General features: G+C 44.3%; 1 protein-coding gene across 1 annotated transcript in view; it reads left to right on the top strand.

Annotated features, from left to right (window-relative positions):
• The window catches only part of ASTN2 (astrotactin 2), a 984610-nt gene that overhangs the window by 580384 nt on the left and 391420 nt on the right, over positions 1–12806 (top strand). Inside the window, exon 11 of the mRNA XM_065946624.1 lies at positions 608–758. Within this exon, the coding sequence (XP_065802696.1) occupies positions 608–758 (151 nt within the window). The remainder of the gene's footprint in view (positions 1–607; positions 759–12806) is intronic.

Genomic DNA, 12806 nt, shown 5'->3' with positions numbered 1-12806 from the left:
AGTTTGTTTCTGTTTTGTGAATAAGTTCATTTTTATTTATTTATTTTTTTGATTTCACAAGTGATACCATACGATATTTGTCTTTCTCTGCTTGACTTACTTCACTAGGTATGACAATCTCTAGGCCCATCCATGTTACTATAAATGGCATTATTTCATTCTTTTTAGGACTGAGTGGTATTCCATCATGTATATATACTGCAACTACTTTAGTCGTTCATCTGCTGATGGACACTTAGGTTGCTTCCATGTCTTGGCTGTTGTAAATAATACTTGTCCTTTTTCAGTCACAGTTCACTTATTGGTAAAATGGAAATCGTATGTCTACTTTCAAAAATTATGAGGGTTATTGAAATAAAGGGTGCAAAGTTCCAAAATGTACCTCTATCAAAACTAAACAACCATCACATCATATGACAGTATAACCACTGAATTTACTTCTTTTTGGTTTTCTTTGCTTCTTATTTTCTTTTTAAATAAGCATTTGTATCATTCTCTCGATTACACACATGATGAATAATGATCTCAGAAGTAATGCACATTAAACTTAGTTTTAGCCCAGTGATACCGATGTCTCTGGGGTTTAACTGTCCCCTTTCTCTCCAAGGGAGGACGCGATGCTGTCCACGTACTTTGAAACCATCAACGACCTGCTGTCCTCCTTCGGGCCCGTCCGTGACTGCTCTCGGAACAACGGGGGCTGCACGCGCAACTTCAAGTGCGTGGCTGACCGTCAGGTGGACTCCTCGGGGTGTGTGGTAAGTACCCTTGCCCGTGAACGTGGTGCTGGCCCCAGTACCAAGGCTGCCAGCCAGAGGCCCTTCTGTGAGGGGGCAGCGGGTCAAGGTCGTAGCTCCTACCTCCGTGGCCTTCAGTACATCAGGCCTCCCTCCTTGATTTCCTCATCTCGACAGTGGGATCCCGATCACATGTGCCTCCTGTAAGTGTCGGAAGAGTGAAATGAGCTATCACAGCTTCAGAGCCCACTATTCAGTAGGTCCTTGAGAGTTCCTGGCGTCTGACTCACCAACACCCCAGCTCTGCCCCGCCCCACCCCACAGGTACAAAATCCGCTAAACCACTGCAAGTTCTCATTTGGATTAAGAGTCTGAGGGCATAGTCAGTGAACAGTGAGCATCTCTCAAGGAGTTCTGTTTATAAAACTTGGGAGAACGCCTCTGGATAGGATCACGTGTAAAGGCGCTCAGAATGGAAATGAGTTGGCACCTTTGCCCTCCGCAATATAACGACACGGGGATTTAACCTTCGGAAGTTTACAGTCCGTTTGGGAGTGAGCTCGGGCCTGTCTTGTCTCTGGACAGTCAGTGGGGAACATGTCATCTGTTCAGAAGAGAAGTAGCAGGTGAGATCTAAAGGGTGAGGCAAGCTTGCTGGAGATGGTGGTGCTGTAATGGGCTTCATAAGATGAGTCAGTGTACATTGGGAAGAGAGTGAGGCTGGGGGAGGCAAAGCCACGGAGGGGATAGTGTCCTTGTTTGCCCGGAGCTTTGGAGTCAAATGTGCAGTAAGAACACGGAAGATACATGAGCGTCACGGTTGGTCCCAAACTGGAAAACGGTCCCAGACTGGATGATGCATCTTATAGGAATGATCAAGGGTGCTTGTTTAAAATGCACGTTCCAGGTAAAATGTCCACGAGAAGGTGAAATGTTACACTAGAAGCTTTGATTCTATAGTGGGGGTTCGGTCCCCAGAGCCTGAATTTGTAACACTGTTATGAGTGTGTATGTGTGTGAGAGGTGGGGGTGTCTTACAGGCTCACTTGGGAAACATTGTCCTACTTGCTAAATGCCTTGGCCCGGCCCCCCTCCAACCTCTCCATCACTTTACTTCCTTCTACACTAGAGCCTGTGGTGTTGGAGGAGACTCTTGAGAGTCCCTTGGACTGCAAGGAGATCCAACCAGTCCATCCTAAAGGAGATCAGTCCGGGGTGTTCATTGGAAGGACTGACGCTGAAGCTGAAACTCCAATACTTTGGCCACCTCATGTGAAGAGTTGACTCATTGTAAAAGACCCTGATGCTGGGAGTGATTGGGGGCAGGAGAAGAAGGGGACGACAGAATGAGATGGCTGGATGGCATCACCGACTCGATGGACATGAATTTGGGTGAACTCGGGGAGTTGGTGATGGACAGAGAGGCCTGGCGTGCTGCGATTCATGGGGTCACACAAAGAGTCAGACACAACTGAGTGACTGAACTGAACTGACACTAGAACCAAGTGGAGATAATCAGTTGTCCCTGAACACACTTACCTGTTTAATGTCTCAGAGACATTGCTCATGCCCTTCTTTCACCTTCAGTGGCTTGCTCCCCTAACAATGTAGCAAACAAGTGGACTTCCTTTGAGATCCATCTCCTTCAGGAAGCCTTTCCCCTCTCCCCAGTGGAGAAATAACCATGCTCTGGTGAGAACCATTACTGTTTTGTGTATGTTTATCTGTTATACCACCTGTGATAATCTATAGTCCAGACTGGCTTTTTTCACATGTGAAAGTGAAAGTTGCTCAGCCGTGTCTGACTCTTTGTGACCCCATGAACTATACAGTCCATGGAATTCTCCAGGCCAGAATACTGGAGTGGGTAGCCTTTCCCTTCTCCAGGGGATCTTCCCAACCTGGAATCCAACCCAGGTCTCCCGCATTGTAGGCAGATACTTTACCAACTGAGCCATCCCTATAAGCTGAGGGAGAACCCAGGGAATCTGTTGATTCATCTCAGCACCCCAATAGTACCCATCTCAGAAGATAAGAAGAAAGAAAGAGGGCGGGAAGGGAGGAATGAGTCCATGGATGAGAATGCCTGCTCTGGACTAGGTTCTTTGAAAGAGACCAAGGGAATACACAGTCGGTTCTTAAAGCACCTACATAGCCTCTAGGGAGATAGACGAGGGCCAGGAAACCAGTATAAAGAAGCTTCTAGAGGATGAGATAATGCAATAAAACTATTTCAGACTCAAAGATCAAGAGGTCTTCAGAAGCCAATGGGCAATGGAGATTTTATTGATGAGAATTTTTAGAATTCTAAGTGATAGAAACTCAATATAAACTGCTTTAGGCAAAAAGAGGCAACGTATTGACTGAAATGGAAGTCCACTCACTAGGACTGAGGGGCTCACACGGGTCGCTGGGATCCATCTCCGCTCAGCTCCGCTCTCAGGACCACGCCACACCTTCTCTGTACAGTGAGTCCTGCGGGACACCAGCGTCTCTTTCCTTTCGTTGTTGTTCAGTCACTGGGTCATGTCCAACTCTTGTGACCCCACGGACCACAGCGCGCCAGGCCTGCCTTGAGCAAACTTGAGAGTCTGGTCAAGTTCCTGTCCACTGAGTCGGTGATGCTGCCCAACCATCTCATCCGCTGCTCTGCTTTTCTCCTTTTGCCTTCAGCCTTTCCCGGCATCACAGCCTTTTCCAGTGAATTGGATCTTCACATCCGGTGGTCAAAGGACTGGAGCTCAGGTTCAGCATCAGTCCTTTCAATGAACATTCAGGGTTCATTTCCTTTAGGATTGACTGGTTTGATCTCCTTGCAGTTCAAGGGGCTGTCAAGAATCTTCTCCAGCACCACAATTCTCTTTCCTAGTCCCTCCAACTAAAGTCACAGAATTCCATCTGATTGGGTCAGCTTGTTTTTCATGCCCATCCCTGTACCAGTCACTGTGGTTGGAAGGACTAGATTCATCCCGGAACCTGGGATGTGCATCAGAGGCGGCTGCATCTAAACTCTGTGGTAGTGAGCTGGGGGAAGGCATAGGCTCTCAAGGAAAAGTAGGGAGCTAGCAACAGGAAGAGGGCTTGTAGAAGCTGGGTGGGTGTGCATAAGCGCTGTCCACATCAGAGTAGCCTGCCATGCTGCGTGTTGGGAGACTGAAGCCCCGAGAGAGAGAGGAGGGTTTGCCCAAGTCTTAGAGCTGGTCATGAGCTCCTTATTGAAGTCAGATCACGAACTCCTTATCCCCAAATTCAGACTTAAGTTGAAGAAAGTGGGGAAAACCACTAGACCATTCAGGTATGACCTAAATCAAATCCCTTACGATTATACAATGGAAGTCAGAAATAGATTTAAGGGACTAGATCTGATAGACAGAGTGCCTGATGAACTATGGATGGACGTTCGTGACACTGTACAGGAGACAGGGATCAAGGCTGTCCCCAAGAAAAAGAAATGCAAAAAAGCAAAATGTTTGTCTGAGGAAGTCTTACAAATAGATGTGAGAAGAAGAGAAGCGAAAAGCAAAGGAGGAAAGGAAAGATATTCCCGTTTGAATGCAGAGTTCCAAAGAATAGCAAGGAGAGATAAGAAAGCCTTCCTCTGTACATCTGTGTCTCTTTTTCTGTTTTGCATATAGGGTTATCATTACCATCTTTCTAAATTCCATATATATGTGTAAGTATGCTGTAATGTTCTTTATCTTTCTGGCTTTGGACTCTGTGGGAGAAGGCAAGGGTGGGATGTTTCAAGAGAACAGCATTGAAACATGTATATTATCTATGGTGAAACAGATCACCAGCCCAGGTTGGATGCATGAGACAAGTGCTCGGGCCTGGTGCACTGGGAGGACCCTGAGGGATCGGGTAGAGAGGGAGGTGGGAGGGGGGATCGGGATGGGGAATACATGTAACTCCATGGCTGATTCATGTCAATGTATGACAAAACCCACTACAATATTGTAAAGTAATTAGCCTCCAACTAATAAAAATAAATGAAAAAAAAAAAAAAGAAAGAAAGCCTTCCTCAGCATTCAATGCAAAGAAATAGAGGAAAACAATAGGATGGGAAAGACTAGAGATCTCTTCAAGAAAATTAGAGATACCAAGGGAACATTCTATGCAAAGATGGGCTCAATAAAGGAGAGAAATGGTATGGACCTAACAGAAGCAGAAGATATTAAGAAGAGGTGGCAAGAATACACAGAAGAACTGTACAGAAAAGATCTTCATGACCCAGATAACCATGATGCTGTGATCACTCACCTAGAGCCAGACATCCTGGAATGTGAAGTCAAGTGGGCCATCACTACGAACAAAGCTAGTGGAGGTGATGGAATTCAAGTTGAGCTATTTCAAATCTTGAAAGATGATGCTGTGAAAGTGCTACACTCAATATGCCAGCACATTTGGAAAACTCAGCAGTGGCCACAGGACTGGAAAAGGTCAGTTTTCATTCCAATCCCAAAGAAAGGCAATCCCAAATAATGCTCAGACTACCGTACAATTGCACTCATCTCTCACGCTAGTAAAGTCATGCTCAAAATTCTCCAAGCCAGGCTTCAGCAATATATGAACGGCGACCTTCCAGATATTCAACTGATTTTCGAAAAGGCAGAGGAACCAGAGATCAAATTGCCAACATCCACTGGATCATCAAAAAAGCAAGAGAGTTCCAGAAAAATATCTATTTCTGCTTTATTGACTATGCCAAAGCCTTTGGCTATGTGGATCACAGTAAACTGTGGAAAATTCTGAAAGAGATGGGAATATGAGACCACCTGACCTGCCTCTTGAGAAATCTGTATGCAGGTCAGGAAGCAACAGTTAGAACTGGACATGGAACAAATAGGACTGGTTCCAAATAGGAAAAGGAGTACGTCAAAGCTGTATATTGTCACCCTGCTTATTTAACTTACGTGCAGAGTACATCATGAGAAACACTGGGCTAGAGGAAGCACACGCTGTAATCAAGATTGCCAGGAGAAATATCAATAACCTTAGATATACAGATGACACCACCCTTATGGCAGAAAGTGAAGAACTAAAGAGCCTCTTGTTGAAAGTGAAAGAGGAGAGTGAAAAAGTTGGCTTAATGCTCAACATTCAGGAAACTAAGATCATGGCATCTGGTCCCATCACTTCATGGCAAATAAATGGGGAAACAGTGGAAACAGTGGCTGACTTTATTTTTCTGGGCTCCAAAATCACTGCAGATGGTGATTGCAGCCATGAAATTAAAAGACGCTTACTCCTTGGAAGGAAAGTTATGACCAACCTAGACAGCATATTAAAAAGCAGAGACATTACTTTGCCAACAATGGTCCATCTAATCAAAGCTATGGTTTTTCCAGTGGTCACGTATGGATGTGAGAGTTGGACCATAAAGAAAGCTAAGTGATGAAGAATTGGTGCTTTTGAACTGTGGTGTTGGAGAAGACTCTTGAGAGTCCCTTGGACTGCAAGGAGATCCAACCAGTCCATCCTAAAGGAGATCAGTCCTGGGTGTTCATTGGAAGGATTGATGCTGAAGCTGAAACTCCTATACTTTGGTCACCTGATGTGAAGAACTGACTCATTTGAAAAGACCCTGATGCTGGGGAAGATTGAGGGCAGGAGGAGAAGGGGACGACAGAGGATGAGATGGTTGATTGGCATCACCGACTCAATGGACATGAGCTTAGGTAAACTCCTAGAGTAGGTGATGGACAGGGAGGCATGGTGTGCTGCGGTCCATGGAGTTGCAAAGAGTCAGACACAACTGAGCAACTGAACTAGAGCTGGTCAGTGGATTAAAAAAAATTCAAAAACATGTTCTAAATGATCCATGTTGTCTCCAAAACGTGAGTCTGATCTTTCTGAAAGGATTAAGTTGTCTCTTTCTCCTTTTTTTCATCAGTTCTCTTTCCTTAAATAATTAAGCTCCTTCTTAAGGATAGACGTCACATCCCTAAAGAATGAAACCTCATAAATGCAGAGATGTGTGTGTGTGTGTGTGTGTGTGTGTGTGTATCTGCATGTGCAGGCAGGAATTATCTCTTTTCCCCTCTCATTAATGTAAACTGGAAAAATAAGAGGAGACTGAGAAAGTACGTCCATTCCTTGGAGCTTAAGAGAAAATTCAATAGTCTGATGAGGTTGTTAGTGACCTTCCTCTATAGATTAAGGATCTAATGTTAAAGCTGCAACTTCAGAGCTCGATGGATAGAAGGCACGCTCTTCTCTATGACTTCAGAACAGACAGGGAAATACCCACTTTTACACTGAAATTAAAAATCTCTCTTTTCTCTCTAGACTTTCCATAATGCTGGGAAAGGTAAATTTTTTTTTATTGTAGCCCATCTTCTAAGAAACTTATTCTGGCAAAAACGAATAATATCTTATATTTTTAGAACACTTTAGAGGTCTCAAGGCATGTCTACATCCGATGATTCATTCATCTTCACCGCAGACCTGGCGGGTAGGTTCGCTCACCTGTGTGGGAAGCAACGTGACTTTCCATGGTTTCACCGCAAGGTGGCAGGATAGAGGCCCAAGCCCTGGGCTGCTTCCCTGTGGCTGAGAGGAGATGGCAGCAAAGGACCTCGGAAAGGAGACTGATCTGGGTGAAGTGGGTTGAGCCCCTGACTTGGTCATTGTCAAGCTTTTGAATCTGTGTTGACCTGGTTAGCTTTCAGCTGTTAAGTTTTTCAAAGGGAACAATAGCTCTTGAACTCATCGGTTTTCTGAAAAATCAAAAAAATGTAACTGGACATGATCTGAGGTTTACAGAGTACCATTTCTGTGTGAGATGAGGAAGCCACCATTACCGATGTATTAAGTGTCTTCTCCAGTACCACGGTTCAAAAGCATCAATTCTTCGGCGCTCAGCCTTCTTTAGGGTCCAACTCTCACATCCGTACATGACTACTGGATAAACCATAGCTTTGACAATGCAGTCCACAGGAGCACGGTGTGTTTAATTTTCTATAATGTTTCTACGACTGGATTTTATTTATTTGCTGCTCCGTCCAATGGCAGTGGAAACTTGGTCAGTTTAGGTGTTCTGTGTCTCACCTCTTCTGAGCATCTCAGTTCAAGGAGGCTGATGCACTTCCAAGGCACGGGTGTGAAGGGATGCTTGATGCTGAACTAACTCCATTCTAGTGCCCACCATCCCGTCTGGCCCTTCATCACTCTTCTTCCTTTCTAACCTACAGCAGGACTTCCCTGTTCCACCCAGTTTACAGGTGTGTGGCCCATCCTGGTATCTGCTGCCATGCTCTGTTCATCTCCACCACTCGGCATTTGAGGCGAGGTGGTTCCAACCATCGGAGACATTCCACAGCCTACTGAGGGCGTGAGGAATGTCCAGTCGCTCTTCTACCCACCCCTGCAGACCTCAGAGTCTAAAGCTGGCTGAAGCTGTCTTGATCCAGACAGACCATGAAGGCCTTTGTAGATGGCAAATTTCATGCTAGGAAGAGCACGCAACCACATTTGTCATCCACCAGACACTGGCAAGTGAGACATGGACGTCTTTGCCTTGATATCTCTCAGGCCCACCTGATTTTCTACTGCCCACATCCTCTCCACCCACTCATGTCATCAGCCTGGCGGGAACAGAGCACGGGATCCCTTTGACAAGGTCATCTCGTTTAATACCCAACATTCCTCTTCTTGTTGTTGTTCAATTACTGAGTCACATCCTGTTCTTTGTGACCCCATGGATTGCTGCACGCCAGGCTTCCTTGTCCTTCCCTATCTTTCGAAGTTTGCTCAGACTCATGTCCACTGAGTTGATGATTCCATCCAACCACCTCATCCTCTTTTGTGCCTTTTTCCTCCTGCCCTCAGTCTGTCCCATGGGTCTTTTCCAATGAGTCGACTCTTTGCATCAGGTGACCAAAGTATTGGAGCTTCAGCTTCAGCATCAGTTCTTCCCATGAATAATCATGATTGATTTCCTTTAGGGTTGACTGGTTTGATCTCCTTGCAGTCCAAAGGACTCTCAAGAGTCTTCTCTAGCACCAAAAGCATCAGTTTTTTGGCAGTCAGTCTTCTTTATAGTTCAACTCTCACATCCATACATGACTACTGGAAAAATCATAGCTTTAACTATATGGACCTTTGTCAGCAAAGTGATGTCTTTACTTTTTTAATATGCTGTCTACATTCCTCTCTTCTCCCAGTTCAAATAGTCTTTATGGCTGGAAGGGAGGCCACTTCTATAACAGATTATAGGTTCTTCTGCTTATTATACATATAGATAGATATAAAATAAGCAGAAGAATTAGACCTCAATTTCTGAAGTACATATTAGAAAAAAAAAAATGCCTCCTCTTGCTTGGCATTCTGGTTCTGCCGTGCTCATCTTCTCCTGGGATAACGTAGTCCTTAGGTGTGCAACTGCCAAATTGGGGAGGGTCATAGAATGTTGGGGGGCTTCCCTTATAGCTCAGTAAGTAAAGAATCCACTGCAGTGCAGGAGACCCCGTTTCAATTCCTGGGTCAGAAAGATCTGCTAGAGAAGGGAAAGGCTACCCACTCCAGTATTCTGGCCTGGAGAATTCCATGGACTGTATAGTCCATGGGGTCACAAAGAATCGGACACGACTGAGCCGCTTTCACTTTCACCTTCACAGGATGTGTCCAAGGCAGAAGGATGCCGACTTTCTACTACCTAGGGCCTGTGAATATGTTATCTTATATGACATTGGAGAATTGCATTCACTTATGAGTTTAGTTGCTAATAAGCTGAATTTTGAAGAGAGGGACTAACTCTTTGGGGTTATCAGGATAAGCCCAATATAATCAATGCCCTTAAATGTGGAGGAAGAAGGCAGCAGAGAGATGCAGCGTGACTGGCTTTGAAGATACAGGAAGAGATTTGTTGTTATTCAGTCGCTCAGTCATGTCCGACTCTGGCCTCATGGACCGCAGCATGCCAGCGTCCCCTGCCCTTCACTGGCTCCCAGAGTTTGCTCAGATTCATGTCACTGAGTCAGAGGAAGGGGTTAGAAGTTAAAGAAAGTCTCTGGAAGTTGGATGAGGCAAGGAAATGGACTCCCTCTCGCCTGCCACATAATCTAGAAAAGGAATGTAGCCTTGTTGAGACCTTGAATTTAACCCAGTGAGACTTTCTGTACTTCTGGCCTATAGAACTGCAAGATAATAAATTGGTGTTTTATAAACTGCCAAGTCATGGTAATTTGTTATACCATCAGTAGAACACTAATGCAGGTGAATAATAATATGGGAAGGAAGGCTGATCCCACAGATGATATATTAAAAATTATCCTGTTATTTTGAGTTTCAATTATTTCCAGGGAGGCCCTCACCTCTTGACCAGGGATGGAGAAGGTAGCAATGACTGAAGCATCAAAAGAGGGAGGGAGAGAGTACTGTGTTCTTGAGTGTGCTAAAGAGTGCAAAAAAAAAAAAAAAAAAATGTTATCTATTAGAAGTCTAAATGTGGCAAACAGAATGATGTCAGCAAGACACAGTTTGAAAAGTAAGCTATGGTTCCATTTATTCCTGTGGCAGCATAAACGTTGCAAAATTTTAATCAAGATAGAGGGCAAAACCAGAGAAACTGTAAGCACTTAATCATGATATCCTGCAGAGGACGTGCCCACCATCTCTGAATAGCTGCTGCCCCCTGAAGCATTTCAGGCCTGCTGTTCCCTTGTATCATCCTGGTTTTCTCAGCTCCAGAGGGAACTTTTATTGGACTCAACCCTAGACAATCCAGTGATCAAAATGTATCCTCCTCAGCCCCTTTATAAATGTCAGTCTATAGCTCCTCTTCATTGTTACAATTTTCTGCTATTGTGTAACTATCTTAATGTGCAGCAATTTGGATGGAGCTAGAGTTTGTCATACTGATTGAAGTAGGTCAGACAAAGACAGACAAATATCATATGGTATCACTTATATATGGGATGTAAAAACATGATAATTGAACTTATTTATAAAACAGGAACAGACTCACAGACTTAGAAAACAAACTTTTGGTTATCAAAGGGAAAAAGTGTGGGGGGAAGGCTAAATTAGGAGTTTGGGCTTATTATATATACACCACTATATATAAAATAGATAACAAGGGCCTACTGTATAGCACAGAGATCTCTACTCTCTCTCTCTCTCTCTCTCTCTCTCTCTCTCTCTCTCTCTATATATATATATATATATATATATATATATATATATATATATATCCCAGATGGCATAGTAAAGCAAAGTTTATATATATATATATACACACACACATACGCTCTCTCTCTATATATACACTCACTTTGCTATACATATAACTTTGTTGTACACCTGAAAATAACACATTATAAGTCAACTATAATATAAAATAAAAAAAAGTTTTAAAAGAAAGTTCTATTGAATAATGGTTATTTAGAATATAGTCTATAGTTCATTTTTAATGTATGCCTTTATGAAGATCATATTTGATTGCTGGAGCATGTTAGCAATTTGAAACATTAGTTACAATAAAAAGAAAGAATGAGTTAAAAAACAACCACCACAACTCTGGCTTGAAATAACCAGTCTGTTTTGCTCCCAGTGTTGTGGGTCAGGAACGGGGAAGGACTTGGCTGAGTGATGTGTCTCTGACCTACAGCACGTGGCTGGGATGTGGGGCTGGAGAATGAGCGTCCCAGAGGTCCTCTGCACCTCTCCAGTGCTGGGGCTGGTTCATCCTGGTTCTGCTGGACCTCAGCTGGGTCTTTCTCCAGAGTGCTTACCCTATTGGTGTCTCTGTTTGGCTTGGACTTCTCATACCACGGAGGCTGGATTTGCAAAGTTTGTGGTTATTGTTGTTCAGTTGCTAAGTCATGTCTGACTCTTTGTAACCCAATAGACTGCAGCACACCAGGCATCTCTGTCCTTCACTTTCCCCCGGAAGTTGCTCAGACTCATGTTCATTGAGTCGGTGATGCTGTCTAACCATCTCATCCTCTGCCGCCTCCTTCTCCTTTTGCCTTCAATCTTGCCCAGCATCAGGATCTTTTCCAGTGAGTTGGCTCTTTGCATCAGGTGGCCCAAAGGTTGGAGCTCCAGCATCTGTCTTTCCAATGAATATTCAAGGTTGATTTTCTTTAGGATGGACCGGTTTGATCTCCTTGCAGTCCAAGGGACTCTCAAGAGTCTTCTCCAACACCACAGGTTGCAAAGGAAACACCTCAAGATAAGTGCCCTAAGAGCTTATGCAGAAGCTGTGGGTCTTCGTAACACCTAACGTTAGAAGTCCCAGAACATCTTTTCTACCACAATCTACTGGTCAAACAGGTTATTGATTTCAGCCCAGATTCGAGAGGCGGGAGCTAGACTGCACTTGTTCATGAGATGAGTCGCCAAGAATGTGTGGCCATCTTCAATCCACGCATGTTCCTGCAGCTTAGAGTCACAGACCAGGAAGGGTCACCCTGGAGATCTTGTGACCAAGCCAGAACCTCTCCCACCACACGGACAGAAAAACAAAGGTCTAGAAGGATGTAGGAATCGCTCAAGCTCATGTAGGGAAGCAGTGATAAGAATCAAGATTGGATCACAGACCCCTTCCATGTAATTGTAGGTTCCTACACTGGAAGTCTTTTAGCATCATCTTTGCCACAGTAGCAATCCAAATATTGACTTTAGCAACACTGTATCCAGTCCTGTGAATGTAACAGAGAATACAGGAAGAAGAGCCCCACCTTCTTTCCTCATCTGGTTCAGAAGACAAGATGGGTTTCAGCAGGGCTTGCAGAGTGACCTTCAACAGGTCATTTTGTATCTCTACACAAGAATATCCATGACAGGGGGTGGGCGGGCAAGCTGAAATGAGTCCCAGAGAGAAGGGAGGAGATGTGGGAGAGAACTCTCACTCACTGAGCACCTACTGTGTTCCATTTCACTTATGCTCATGGCAGTTAAATGCTTATAACCACCCCTAGATGGGTATGATTATATCCATTTTACAAACGAGAAAAGCTAGTGCATAAGAGCAGCCATCCTCACAGTGACTGTGTGCCAGACATGACTCTAAGTGCTTTGCTTATTTTAACCAATTTAATTCTCACAGTCATCCCATGAGCTAGG

This window comes from Muntiacus reevesi, chromosome 10 (assembly GCF_963930625.1).
Source record: "Muntiacus reevesi chromosome 10, mMunRee1.1, whole genome shotgun sequence".
Classification (NCBI taxonomy): Eukaryota; Metazoa; Chordata; class Mammalia; order Artiodactyla; family Cervidae; genus Muntiacus; species Muntiacus reevesi.
This window is presented reverse-complemented; position numbering and strand designations above follow the sequence as displayed.